Source organism: Danio aesculapii, chromosome 17 (assembly GCF_903798145.1).
Source record: "Danio aesculapii chromosome 17, fDanAes4.1, whole genome shotgun sequence".
Lineage (NCBI taxonomy): Eukaryota > Metazoa > Chordata > Actinopteri > Cypriniformes > Danionidae > Danio > Danio aesculapii.
In genome coordinates, this window is record NC_079451.1 from 3769523 (window position 1) to 3785354 (window position 15832).

Sequence of the window (15832 nt, forward strand, 5' to 3'; positions counted from 1 at the left end):
CCTTTTTTTTTTAAAGATAAATTTTTGGCCTTTTTTAGATAGGACAGTGTAGAGACAGGAAGCGAAGTTGGAGAGAGAGAAAGAGGGGGATAGGGTAGGAAAATGTCCTCCAGCCGGGAGTCGAACTCGGAACGCCCTGACCATATGTCGACGCGCTAACCACTAGGCTATTGTGCTGACGTGATTTTCATTTCCAAACAGAATGCAACATCCCCACGACGTTGGGGTACAACATCAATCTGACGTCTTGTGCCTGCGGGGTGTTTAAGGCAATTTCAGTCATCATACAGTAAACATCTGCCATCAGTGACATGCATCTAAACAGGCTCTGGGTCAATGCGTTGGGTCAAAAGTTTTAAACATCTTCTTTTGGACACTTTTAATGCTTCCAAACAGTTTGCTGCGATTATAAATTGCCCATGTCTTGTGGTAGTTCATTATAATGCTATTTACCTTCAATGTGCGATTTGATTGGCCCGGAATCACATGTGTAGGAATAGGTTTTAAAACCACAGAGGTTCGAACTGTAGTTCTGCCGAATGACTAAAAAATGATCAGTATTGATGGTAAGAAACTGTACATTCTAGTCAAACCATTCTTCTGCAATCTTATACCAAAAACAGAAATAAGGGCAGTATTAATAGCTATAAATATTGGAGAGCGTTGATATTATGTGATTGTATTGTATTGCAATATGAAACAATTAAGTGTTGATGTTAAATCAAAAGTAATTCAGAAATACTTGAAAATGAAATGATTTAATGACAATTCTCTATGGTTACAACTGAATTAGTTACAAAATAACTATAAAATGATAAAATATGGATTGATAAAACATATTAAATAAATTGTACCCAGCTTAAATGTAAAATTAAAGTTACCAGAGGTAGAAGGAGAGACACAGGGGAGGGAGAGAGAGACAAAGAGAGCAGGCCCAGAAGTTAGCCTGCAGTAGAGCCAGAGAAGATAGACTCCAGAGGAGGAGAGGAGCAGAGGAAAGCAGATCAGGAAAAGCCAGGCCAGGAAAAGACATGCCAGGAAAAGAGCGGCCAGGAAAAGAGCCAGAGCAGCGTTTTACCACCTATTTTGTATCTTTCTTGACCATGTGACTAAAGCCCAAATGCTGAGACATTCAAACTGACCAATCAACATGTGACCACATTGTAAAACCCCCAAAGTCCACACACCAGGCCCTGATATTATCCGTATCTGCCTTTGGAGTCAGTATGGACCTTCTTGAGTCAAAAAGACATGTTTTGTCATATAAACAAAAGCATATGATAATTTAGCCTCTTACACAGGACTGATTTTTCTAATCCCCATAGGCATGAAAAAATAGTGACTGCAGGAGTAAAAGTACTGATACAGCACTAAAAATGTACTCAAGGGAAAGTAGAAGTACACATTTTTAAACTACTCAGTAAATTACAATTCCTGAGAAAAAAACTACCCAATTATAGTCATTTGAGTATTTGTAATTTGTTACTTTACACCTCTGAGTTTAAGTCAAAGACTCGCTAACTTGTTTTTGGTCACATCCATAATGCATGCTTGTTTTTCCATTTAAAGTATAAAAACATTTACTGATTGATATTTTCCTGATCCCATAACTCTGGTTAGGTGTTTCGGAAAATATAAAGCAGTTTCAATATAACGTTAACATATATACTTCCTGTGAATTTATGTTTTGAGTTTTTGCTGCAAATGTCACATCCATAATGCTGGAATTGCTCATAAATGATTTTCTCTTTTGTGCCGTGGGGCAGTCGAGTCACCAAGCTTCGTGGGAAGTTTAGTGGAGATAAGATATATTCGAGATGTCGCTTAATTATTTAATTTACATGGAAAGTATCCCATTTATATTAAAGTTTAAACATGTGATTTGAAATGAAAAGATTTAAAGGGACACTTCACCTGACGTGAATGAAAAGTCTTTGATCATGCACTCTTCCTTCACTTGTTTTAAACCTTCACAAGTTTCTTTCTACTGCTGAGCAAAAAATCAGATATTTATAAAAATGTTTAAACACTGTAACTATGGGCAACATGGTGCCTCAGTGGTTAGCACTGTCACCTCACAGCATGAAGGTCGCTGGTTTGAGTGCCGGCTGAGTCAGTTGGCATTTCTGTGTGGAGTTTGCATGTTCTCACCGTGTTGGTGTGGGTTTCCTCCGGATGCTCCAGTTTCCCCTACAGTCCATAGACATGCGCTATAGGTGAATTGAATAAGCTAAATTGGCCATACTGTATTAGTGTATGTGTGTGAATGAGTGTGTATGGGTGTTTCCCAGTACTGGGTTGCGGCTGGAAGGGTATCAACTGTGTAAAACATATGCTGGATAAGTTTTCGGTTCAATCCGCTGACCCTTGATGAATAAAGGGACCAAGCCAAAGGAAAATAAATGAATACCATAGACTTTTTTAGTGTGAGTTCCCCCTGCTCCTGTACTATTTTAGTCAATATTAGTCCATTTCCAATAATCTTCTATATATATATATATATATATATATATATATATATATATATATATATATATATATATATATTATACAACAGTTCTGTCTGGTTATAGTCATAGAAAAAAGAAACTCATAAAGTTTTAGAGCCACTTGAAGTCGATGGTGAGGAAATGTTCATTTTTGGGTGAACCGTCCCTTTAAGAATGTGCACATCTGCATTTCAAGGTTATTTATAGATGTGTGTACAGTATGTCCTACGTGTGTATGTTTGTCCTTGTCAGAGCACTAGTTTGCTTAAAAGAGGAGTGTTTTCATGCCCTTGCCATGTAACTCAATAAACACATCCATTTGAGCTTCTCTTGATTAGAAATGAGAAAGACCACATATGGTTCCCACAGGTTATTGTAATTTCGGGAGTATCTTGGAATTTTAAAAGGTGTTTTCCAGACAATTGAAAGTCAGGGAACTTTATATCTTTTTATATCCTGTCAAGTCATGGAACTGCAGGGATTTTTGTTTGTCATTGTACATTTTACGTGTCATTTATCAAAATTTCTTTTCTATACCATGTTTTTTTTATATCATGTTGCTTCACGTGCTTTGCCTATTTGTTATCATTCATACATTCATTTATTTTCCTTTGGCTTAGTCCCTTTATTTATGAGGGATCGCCACAGCGGAATGAACCGCCAACTCATCCAGCTTATGTTTTATGCAGCGGATGCCCTTCCAGCCACAACCCAGCACTGGGAAACACCCATACACTCTTGCATTCACACACATACACCGCAGCCTGTTTTACAACCTACAATTTAGTTTATTCAGTTCACATAGCGCATGTGTTTGGACTGTGGGGGAAACCTGAGCACCCACACCAACACGGGGAGAACATGCAAACTCCACACAGAAATGCTAAATGATCCAGCCGGGACTCGAACCAGCGACCTTCTTACTGTGAGGTGACAGTGCTAACCACTGAGCCACTGTGCCGGCCGTTTGTAAGCAGGGTGTCCGCGGGGTCTTAAAAAGTATTCAAAGTTGATAAATCAATGTAGAAAAAATGTAAGGCCCTTAAAAAATATTAAAAAGTCTTAAATGCTATTTTGCAGGGTAATAAATTTGATATAATTTTTTATTTTACAATGCATGATTGTATGCTAAGTTTGCCTGAATTAAATCTGCGAATATCAGGATGCTGTGTAGTTTATGAAATTGATGAAATCCTACTGGATTTGACATCATGCTGCTTCGTTTACTGCAATAACCAATGCAACACCTTTATTTCTGCAGTTCTATTGGCACCAACCTGCTGAATTAGTTATAATTTAATAGATTGTCATTCACTATATGAATAATGTTTTAGTTTTGGATTAGTTTCTTACATTAATATTCAGTAAATATACTTTAAGTTAAATTCTTGCCAGTGTTTCCGGTTGAAACCTAAAGTGGTCATAAGGTCTTAAAATGTATGGAAAGAGTCTTAAAAAAGGTCTTAAAAGGTCTTAAATTTCACTCTCTAATTCCTGTATATACTCTGGTTATCATTAGGCAATTTTTTCACTGCCATTTTACCGTGCCATCACTTACAGTTTACTCTGGGGAGGTGGGGATAAAGATAGTAAGGCCCCATCTGATTGGTCAAATTTAGACAACTAGCATAATTTATCACACATGTCTGTGATGCATATCTTCATATACTGTTATGAGATTATGGTAATTTTACTGTATATTGTGCAGCCTTTAATGGAAATTCAGATTTTTAGTCAGGGAAAGTCAGAGAAAAGTCAGGTAATTTGACATTTGGCTTAGAGTGGGAACTCTGAAGTCTCATTTATAGCAATAGAATAATAGGAATGTTTCTTTAGTTGTTGAATGTTTCTCTTGGGAAATTAAATCCATATTTGCTTGTGCAAATGTTACACAGTGTGGTCATCCAGCCTGATCTCACGAGAAAACGCAAGTATTTTACGTTTTGACAGTTTAGTGGCTAATTCATACGAATTCGTATGAGTTCAGTCGTACGAAATTATACGATTTTAAAAAGGAGGCGTGGCACCTAACCCCACCCCTAAACCCAACCGTCATTGGCGGATGAGCAAATCGTACAAATTCGTACGAATTAGATCATACGAATTCGTACGAATTAGCCACTAAATCAAAAAGTTACGAATTGCCGTGAGATAGTGTTGGGTCATCATTAAAGCAAAAGGGCGACATGTTGTATATATAAGCAATTGTGATAAATGGATTGTATTTGACTAATCGGTGTTCATACGGTCATGGAAAACCTGGATAAGTCGTGTAATTTTGACATGGCATTTTCCAGGCTTGGAAACGTTTTGGAAAAACAGAAAAACCCACAAAGTTTTCGAAAAGTCATGGAAAACAGATATCTGTATACTTGAATATAGGTTATTTACTTTCTTTCTGTCCTTGGCCAATCACATACTCTCACATTATTAGTGTGGTGTAAACATTGCCTAAATCAGTTTTCCATTGATATAAATATAAAATTCAAGTTCAATTGTTTTATTGGCATGACATTCAATACAGTATTGCCAAAGCACTTCAAGTATGTAGTATATTAAAATCATTAAATAATAATAATAATAATAATAATAAAAAATTATAATAATACAGTAAATTAGACATAAATGACAAAAAAACCAAAGAAACAAATAGATAATATATTTGATAAATATAACAATTATAATAATAAAAAGTCTGGATTATTTAAATAAGATACATGAATTTACATTAACCATTTCTTATGGTGTGTAGGGTGTATACATATTTTGCAGCTAGTCTATATGTCAATTCATTCTCTCCGAGTATATGGTAAAGGTTTTTCTGAGTCATTTAAATTAAAAAATGAATTAGTCAATGTTTCAAATTGGGGGAAAAATATTTCTCTAGTTGTGGTGTATTTGGGGCAAAACAGAAGGAAGTGTATCTCATCCTCTATTTGGTTTGTGTCACACTGTTTACATATTCTCTGCTCTTTAGGAGTCCAGGATTTTTTATGTCTGCCTTTTTCTATTTCTAGGTCATGATCACAAAGGCGATATTTAGAAAGAATGTGTTTGTCTTTTAATTGTTTTAGTGATAAATAATTTGCCAGCTGTGTGGTTCTGTTTAGGGCTGAATAACTTTGAAGTTTAGTCTGGAGGTTGAATTCAGTTAGTTTTTTATCATAATTTTAATGTTTTGTCAATGTGTTTGTATATTTATTTATTATGTATTTATTATATTTATATTTGATATAAATATCAATTAAAACTTAATAGATAGTTGCGTGTTTTATGATGTGCTGTAATAAATTTGAACATGCATTGTTTTTTTTTTACCACACATATGTAGGCATTGCATGAAACATTAAGTCATGAAAATTTACTTGAAAGTCTTGGAAAAGTCATGGAATTTTAGTAGTAAAAATGTGTATGTATGTTTCCCAGTGATGGGTTGCAGCTGAAAGGGCATACGCTGCATAAAACATATGCTGGATAAGTTGGCGGTTCATTCCGCTGCGGCGATCCCAGATTAATAAAGGGATTAAGCCGAAAAGAAACTGAATGAATGAATGATTGAAAAGGCGCATGAACCCTGGACTAATGTTTTTCAGATGGCAGCCACACAGAAACTGGCCAGTTGTCGGCTACCTCCTCTCCCTACCATAGGGGAGATCATCAAACTCTATAATCTGAAAGCACAGAAGCAGCTTTCTCAGAACTTCCTCCTAGACACGAGGCTCACAGGTAAGTCCTATCTCCGCTCACTTTTGTGTACATATTTATTAGTTTATTTGACACGATTTGATGGATATCAGTGAAACGGCACACAGTTTATGAATGTTTGTGCCTTCTGCTCAGCTCTAAGCTAAATCTTTGTCATTTTCCAGATAAGATTGTCCGGCAGGCGGGAAACCTCAACAATGCACATGTCTGTGAGGTGGGACCTGGACCCGGGGGTCTCACCAGGTCTATTCTGAAAGCTGGAGCTGCAGATTTATTAGTGGTGGAGAAAGACATGCGCTTTTTTCCAGGATTACAGGTTTGCAAATACAGTAAATCCATTGGCCATGCCATTTGAGATTACAGCAGATCATCTTGACCAGGGGTCATCAAACTTGTTCCTCAAGGGCTAGTGCTCTGCAAATTTTAGCTCCAACCCTAATCAAACACACCTGAACAAGCTAATCAAGGTCTAAAGCTGCGGTCACACTTGATTTTTCCTCCCATAGACTTCCATTTATACGCGCGCGAATGCGTCAGACCGGAAACGCAGGGTCATGCGTCATGTTTCGCATGTTGCTGCAGTGCAAAGTTCAAGCTTGGTGAACTCTGACCTGCAAAATGGCATCACTTGACTGCGTGAGACCAATCGAGGATCAAAACATGACCTCTCTGGGCAGAAATGTAAAGCATGGAGCAATCGCTCACTTTTTAAAGGTCTAATCATCTTGTTTAACCCCGCCGCTTTCGCAGCGCTGTACGACAGAATTTCGCACACACAAAGCCCAGTGTGACCGTAGCTTTACTAGGGATACTTGAAACACCCAGGCAGGTGTGTTGAGGCAAGTTGGAGCTAAACCCTGCAGGGACACCGGCCCTCCAGGACCGAGATTGGTGACCCCTGATCTTGACCATGTCCACATGCCTAAATGCATTGAGTTGCTGCCATGTGATTCGCCGATTAGAAATTTGTGTTAGCGAGCAGTTGGACAGGTGTACCTAATAAAGTGGCCGGCGAGTGTATTTCAGTTGGCTGATAATTAGGTTATTCAAATCCATTATTAGTAGTTGTTTTGTTTTCATATAATTGTAGTGAATTTTGCAGACTTCTATTATAAAGTTAGCCATGCTATTTTTACGTTTTACAGCTTTGCCATAGGTAAAGCAACATGTCTTGGCTGTTGAGTCATCAAGCACATTATGTATGTACATGCATAAATCATTTAGGACGCTTTAAATTATGTGTGTATTTTTTCCACTGACTGATTTAAATCATAGATTTGCTGTACAATAACAGTGACCTCATTAAATGACAGAGTAAATGCTTTAGACTAGTTAGAAGTGCCGTCGTGGACGCTTAAATGATCAGATTTTGTGTTTTGTTCGGCAAGTTTTTTTTTTCAATGCCAATTTATTTGTATTGTTCTTTTCCCACAATAATTATTGTCCCAAAGCAGCTTCACGAAAGGTGTACATTATTAAAAATCTAAATCAGAAAATGTTAAGCTGTGAGTAGGGTGGACAGTACAGCTGACAAGCATTTACATAGTTAATCTATAGTTTTATGATATAATGTACAGTAATATTTTTCACTTTTTCAAAAATGTGACATCTGTATTTTAAATACAGAAATTACACACACATATATAATATAATATAATATAATATAATATAATATAATATAATATAATATAATATAATATAATATAAATATAATATAATATAATATAATATAATATAATATAATATAATATAATATAATATAATATAATATAATATAAATGTAATATAATATAATATAATATAATATAAATCTAATATAATATAATATAATATAATATAATATAATATAATATAAATGTAATATAATATAAATATAATATAATATAATATAATATAATATAATATAAAATAATATAATATAATATAATGTAATATAATGTAGTATAATATAATATAATATAATATAAAATAATATAATATAATATAATGTAATATAATGTAGTATAATATAATATAATATAATATAATATAATATAGTATAATATAGTATAATATAATATAATATAATATAATATAATATAATATAATATAATATAATATAATATAATATAATATAATACATGTGTGTAATGTGTATATATTTTTTCCTCCAGCTTTTGTCAGAGGCTGCTCCTGGAAGAATAAGGATAGCACAGGGAGATATTCTCGCATTCAAACTGGAAAGAAGGTTCCCAGCTAACATAACCAAGACATGGGAAGACGGTAAAGTTATCTCAAGCACAGTTCATTCAATAACTAGTACTTTGATATGGGCTGTTTTACTTTATGGCACTCTTTGTAATTATGAGCAAACTGATGGTACCTCATGGCACTCTTCGTAAAAATGAGCAAACCGGGCTGTGGCAAAACGCCTTGACTATTTAAATTTTTTTAAAATTAAAAATAGAAAAAAGTCCTTACCATTAAACAAGCATTAGCTCACCTTAGAAAGGAAATTGTTGCTAATTACTCACCTTCATGTCATTCCAAACCCCTGAGACCTTCAGTCTTTTTTTAGAGAACAAATTATGATATGATATGATATGATATGATATGATATGATGTGGTCAAATGCGACACACGATCGCTCACCCTATACTGACACTGAGGAGAAGAAACTTGAATAAAGCAGAGTACATAAGGATTCTCATCATCCGTATTTTGAATGAGTGAAGACAGTTGCTGTCTTTTGAGGATCACACTTCAATCAATTTGTATTGGCATAACATGAAGGAATTAAGTTAACTTATTAGTTTTTACAAATTTAATTAAATTCAATTCAATTCACCTTTATTTGTATAGCGCTTTTACAATGTAGATTGTGTAGATTGTAGTTTGTAGTGTTTAAGTTCAGTTCAGTTTAGCTCAGTTCAGTGTGGTTTAAAAATTACTTCTGAGAGTCCAAACACTGAAGAGCAAATCCAACGCAAATCCAAATTTAAGTATATTAAACATAAAACAATTAAGTTGTCCCCCTCAAAAAAACTCACGAATTGTGTTGTTTCAGCTCATTTTAAATAAATATTTTGAAGAAACAGCAAGCTTTATTTTTTGAGTGCAGGGAGCTCTCGGATTACACCTAATTCGTGTTCTGAAGATGAGTGAAGGTCTCAGAGGTTTAGAATGATATGAGAGCGAGTAATTAATAACAGAATTTTCATGTTTGGGTGAACTAACACCTTAACTTGTTTTTAATCTCAAAGATTTCCTAATGATCAAGTTAAAAGACGAGTCAAAGTTGAAAAAATTACATTTGCTGTTTGTTCAAAGCTAAACTGATTTAAAATGAATTGAAACAACACAACTCTTGTGTGTTTTTTGATACAACTTAATTGTTTTATGTTCAATCCACTTAAATTTGTAAAAAATAATAAGTCAACTTAATTCCTTCATGTTGTCCCAGGTTTGAACCCAGGTTTTTTACGGGATGCCGTATGTCGTGTCGTCCCAAATGGAACACTAACGTTTGTTTTACTAAGCGGAAATTCAAACCGTTTTCCAGATGACGTTTGACAGTTGCTAAATTAGTGAAATAAATGACCAAACTACCAAATAACACCTGCCATGAGCATAACCGCATTCACCATCGGGAGGCGCTATAATCACTCTTGAAGGAGAATTTTACTTTCAAAATCCAAAATAAATCCAACATCAGTGCCCGAAATCTTCACCACTTCTGCTCTGTGAGCAAAGCAGCGACCATTGAGTGTGTGAAGTGTCCAACATTCCACACTTTATTTTACCGGTTGAATAAGTGCATCATCCGGGTTTTCAGTGTGAACGCACTACTAACACTATTTACACGTAGAATAGTGCATAAGTATGCAATTTGCGATGCTCCTATTATCCTTTGAAGAAAGCTTTTTGTTCCTAGTGTGGAAGTCAGTGGTTAATCTTTTGTGTTCAACAGATTTAAGAAACTCTTAAAAACTACTTATGGTAGAGTAAATAATGGGTGAGTTTCTCTGTAAACCCTAGAGATGGTTGTGCGTGAAAATCCCAGTCGATCAGCAGTTTCTGAAATACTCAGACCAGCCTGTCTGGCACCAACAACCACGCCACGTTCAAAGTCACTTAAATCCCCTTTCTTCTCTATTCTTCCATTCTGATGCTCATTTTGAACTGCAGCAGATCGTCTTGACCAGATGTCACCACACTTGTTCCTGAAGGGCTAGTGTTCTGCAAATTTTAGCTCCAACCCTAATCAAACACACCTGAACAAGCTAATCAAGATCTTACTAGGGATACTTGAAACACCCAGGCAGGTGTGTTGAGGCAAGTTGGAGCTAAACCCTGCAGGGACACAGGCCCTCCAGGACCGAGATTGGTGACCCCTGATCTTGACCATGTCCACATGCCTAAATGCATTGAGTTGCTGCCATGTGATTCGCTGATTATCCTTTGAAGAAAGCTTTTTGTTCCTAGTATGGAAGTCAGTGGTTAATCTTCTTTTGTGTTCAACAGATTTAAGAAACTCTTAAAAACTACTTATTGTAAAGTAAATAATGGGTGAGTGGGTTTGATTATTGGGTGAACTGTCCCTTTAAGACAACTTCAGTCTTTTAAATGTATTGTATGCATTTACACAGTAGCATGACATACACTAACCCCTTTATTCTGATGAGCAACTGAATTGAGTTTGTTTTGGTTTGTGGCTCAGTGTAGCAAAGGTCTCAGCTGTTTATTCTCACCTCATTTGTTTTTTGTTGTTATATAAGCACATGTAAAGAACATAAATGTGAAAGGTTTTACAAAGTATTTGTAGCGTAGAGTAATAAGGTAGTGTGTGTTTGTGTTTCAGATCCCCCCAATCTGCACATTATTGGGAATCTGCCCTTTAGTGTGTCCACGCCACTCATTATAAAGTGGTTGGAGCAGATGTCTAACAGGTCTGGGATCTTTACATTTGGACGTACAAGGCTGACACTGACCTTTCAGAAAGAGGTGGCCGAAGTAAGTTGAACTCAAACTCTTCAATCGATCATTTAAATCAATATATATTTTTTCATTGATACTGTCATATACAGTACGCTTTTTTCCCTCAAAGGTGTTTTTATTAATCATGATAAATATGAAACATGCAGTATAAATAGCTTTTCACTTTTTTTTTAGACAACAAACAAAACCTGCCGCACACAAATACATTTAAGTTCTATAAAAATATGTTAATAATATAAAAAAAAATGCAAATAAATAATAATATTAAGTAAAAGATACTTAATTTGTATGTGTATAAAAAATAAAAAAACAAAAGGGGAAATATATATATATATATATATATATATATATATATATATGTATGTATATATATATATATATATATATATATATATATATATATATATATATATATATATATATATATATATATGTATATATATATATGTGTATATATATGTATATATATATATGTGTATATATATGTATATATATATATGTATATATATGTATATATATATATATATATATGTATATATATGTATATATATATGTATATATATGTATATATATATATGTATTTGTGTATGAGCAATATCACACGAGTAGCAGTGCGATATGGCTGTATATCAACACTGGTGGGAGGTGTGCTTTGGCACGAGGCCGCAGGCTCTTCCTGTTGGCCTTTATGCGTTTCTTCCAAGTGCTGTCGACTACATACATGCCAGTCAATGACAATGAGTAGGCAAAAGGAGAAAAAAAAGACCCTCAAACATCCGTCGCAAAATAAAATGTTACATTATTGTAATAAATGAATGATACAGCGGTAGACAGACCGACCATCACACACTTCTCAGAACTCGCCAGAACTGAACTGAGCTCCCATACATGCGTGCTTACGTCTAAAAGGTAAAACAACCACAGAAATAGTCCTCTTAAAGGAGACATTTATACACAATGCATATGAAACATTAAGTGACCGTTACAATATCACAATAATTAACCTTGAAAAAAGCAGAGGAATCTCTACCAAACTGCTGTTGTGTTTGCGATAAGGAGCGACAAGGCTGAATCCAGCTTCTTATTCGCAGCTCCTTATTGACTCTATCCGGTCCACCTTAAAAACCACGACATCTCCGTTTTTCAGCTTCTTATTCGCGCTCAAGAAAACACACTAAGCAAGGGCTTATTATGCGGTCCTGGCGCCATCTTGTGGATAGACAACGTCAACCGTCTTTGCCGTTGACGAGCTTTCTCAGAAATTGTAAATATTTTAAAATAGGCACTATTTTATAAATAAACTGCATAGTTGCAATCTAAACAACTACATTCTCGACTAAAAAAAGCCTCAAAAGTACATTTTGTTGTCTAACAACAGTAATATTTTTCAAACTGTAGCGTCTCTGGTTGTTGCTGGAAGCATGTGGGCGGAGTAATACACAGTGGTGAAGGGGTGAAGAGGCCTTTGTGTGATGTTACTGGCAAAATATCACACAGTTATCAACCAATCAGATTCAAGAACCAGACACAACTGTTGTATGTATATATATATATATATATATATATATATATATATATATATATATATATATATATATATATATATATATATATATATATATATATATTAATAAGGAAAAGTTCTACTCTTCTAAAATAACTGAAGGGTCCATCTTCTTAATGTGATCTAAAACGGTTGTCAAGTGAGAAAAAACATATCAGTACACCCCCTTACAATATATCATATTTTTTCTAAGGTCAGGTGGTGTAGAAGTTCCATAAGCCATTGCTAATACAGTACACTTTTTGATATAGCAGTGATTTGGCTGCGGATTTTCATGTTTTTCAAGGTGTTTTTTACAATGTTTCCACCAGGGCTGTGTGTAATTACTTACAAAGTAACTAGTTATTGTAATTAAATGACTGCTGAAAATGTAAATGTAAGTCATTACTTTAAATCGTTAGGTAATATATTTACAGCTACTTATAATTGAATACTTTACATATATTCAGCAGTTTTGTAATCAATTCAGAGAAGCAGAATAATTGTCTTTTTTTTGTTGAACAACAACATTTTTCAACTAAAGAAGGTTACATTTATCAAGACGACAGCACATGCTGAAGAAACTGAATTAAGTAAGAAATGATGGCAATATGTGGTACAGTATGTATGAAATATGCTGCCATTGCTTTAAAAACATTTAGATTTTAACGATCTAGGCGCAAAATCTAAAGCACTTGGCGCAAAAGCCTTAAGGGCATGTCCGAATCCACTTTTGCTATTTTAAGTATGGAAAAATAACACATCATCTGCAGCACGTGGATAAAGAATGAGCCTCCTCCATTCAACCTCTTTACTTTCTCTTTCTCTTCACTTTTACTAATTACTCCTTTACTTTCGTATATAACGGTGTTGTACGCACTCCACTGAAGACATCCATTACTCTACATGTTTAATTTTGTTTGTTAAGCGCAAAGCTTTGTTTCAAAACTATTTGTAAATTCAGTTTTAATTTCCGACAAACCAATAAATGAACAATAATAATGAAGTGTGGTCAAAACACTGTTTTATATCCAAACACACGTCCTGTTCTCATGCACCATATGGTGATGCAGACGTCGATTGTTGAGATTTATTGGTATTTTAAGAGTCAGGTTATTTGCGACAAAGTATTTAGAAATGTAATTTAGATGTTATTTTATTTATTAGATGTTTATTTATTATTTTTTTATAAATACTTACCCATCATTGGTTGCATTGGTTTTCTACATTTCAAGTAAATATTTCATGGTGTCATCACAAAGTGTGATGTTGTTTATTTCAGTGCTACTGTCAGCAAACACTAGTGTTAATATTTTGAAGAATGAACTGTTCACAAGTTGCACTTTAATAAGGAGCTGTTGAGGCGCTTGTTTGGTGAAAAAGTATTTAATTCGTTATCTGTCAAAATAGTACAAGGCTAACCTGCTTCAATCTTCAATAGGGTTTTATATATATTATATATATATATATATATATATATATATATATATATATATATATATATATATATATATATATATATATATATATATATACACTTTTTTTTGTCAAGAAAAAAGTATATTTGAGTGTGTAGCAGAAGAGTAGGCAAGCGTTGCGACATTCTGCTTTGTCATTATTGCATCTGTAACAGGCAGCTCTCTCTGTTGCTTAGTTACATGCATCCTGTCACTGTTTTAACTGCCCTGTCAGTCATCATGTCACAGTTAACAATACATCCTCCACATTTACTTTCATTTCCTATCGTATCGGAAAGAAATAAAGTGGCTCACTGCTCTGCCAGATGTGGGCGTTTCAGGAGCAGAAGTGTTCATGTAATTGCATTTGCAGTTTTTCTCGATTGCTTGCACACATTTCTTGAAACTATGCCTCGTATTCTCAAAACAGTAAACACAAATGGTCTCAGCCAATTCCCCAAGATACTATTTTCAGGTCAAAATGAAGCTCCTACGCTCAAAACACTCTTGCTGAAAAACCAAACTTTGCCCTCGGACATAAAAAAACATACATTACAACATCGTCATACACACTGGTGCAATAAATTAAAAACAATCTTTCCAAAATGGCAAGTTATGTTGCTTGTGATTCTTTCCCTCAAAAACCTTTTCATATGATGAACACAAAAAGATGCAACCAATGTATATACACTGGCATATTTTATTCATGTACTATACAGTACAATACAATACAACACACACACACACACACGCACACACACACACACACACACACGCAAAGTTCAAAAGCTTGGTTATAGTGTTTTAGCAATCAAGAAAAACTGTAGTCACCATGAAATCAAAATAGTTAACCTTTTTGAGGTGTTAATATCGATAATTTAGTCTGAAGCCCCGTTCAGATTATGCAATTTATTTGTATTTTTTTCCAATTTTGCCACGATTTGCTTGACTTGCCCCGGTCAGATCACACAATTTTTATTGTCAATTTTATGTCAATTTTTATTATCAGTTACAAAACTTACTATGTATTCATGCACCTGTAAAATATCATCTCACTCTCAGAAATAAAGGTACAAAATCTGTCACTGGAGCAGTACCTTTTTCAAAGGGTTCATTTTTGTTCCTACCAGGTCCTTGGAGGTACAATTTAATACTCAAAAAGTACAAGTGTGTACCTTAAAGATACAAAAGTGAACCTTAAAGGTACTAAAGTGTACCCTAAAGGTACTAACGTCCATGTATGGTACAAAAATCTTTTGAAAAAATACCACCCCAGTGACAGATTTTGAGTATTTTAGACTTTAATTTCTGAGTGTGCACTAACGCACAAGGCAGGCTCTGTGATTATTGTCGTTATAGGCTAAGTTAAACATCTGTTTTTGTCAAATAAACACAAAACTTGTAAAAAGTTAATTAATTTGTGTATAACCTACTCCCCCCAAAAATGCTGTGCCTTTGTAAACAAAAGAAACACTTACAGGGTTGTGCTTATTCTCTTAATGAGTTATGGGTGTGTTTTGAGCATAACTTGCATTAAACCAATCAGAGTCTCATCTCCCATTCCCTTTAAGAGTCGGCTGCGTCAAGCCATGGCGCATTTGCTGTTTACATGGCGGAATTTGTAAGTGGAAGAACTGAACGCTTCCCTTGCGAAAAAACAG

The 15832-nt window shown here is 34.6% G+C and overlaps 1 protein-coding gene across 1 annotated transcript in view; it reads left to right on the forward strand.

The window, feature by feature from the left end:
* Positions 1-15832, forward strand: part of tfb1m (transcription factor B1, mitochondrial) — a 63746-nt gene that overhangs the window by 1535 nt on the left and 46379 nt on the right. Inside the window, exons 2-5 of the mRNA XM_056477617.1 lie at positions 6083-6215; positions 6359-6510; positions 8348-8456; positions 11035-11186. Coding sequence (XP_056333592.1) covers positions 6083-6215; positions 6359-6510; positions 8348-8456; positions 11035-11186 — 546 coding nt within the window. The remainder of the gene's footprint in view (positions 1-6082; positions 6216-6358; positions 6511-8347; positions 8457-11034; positions 11187-15832) is intronic.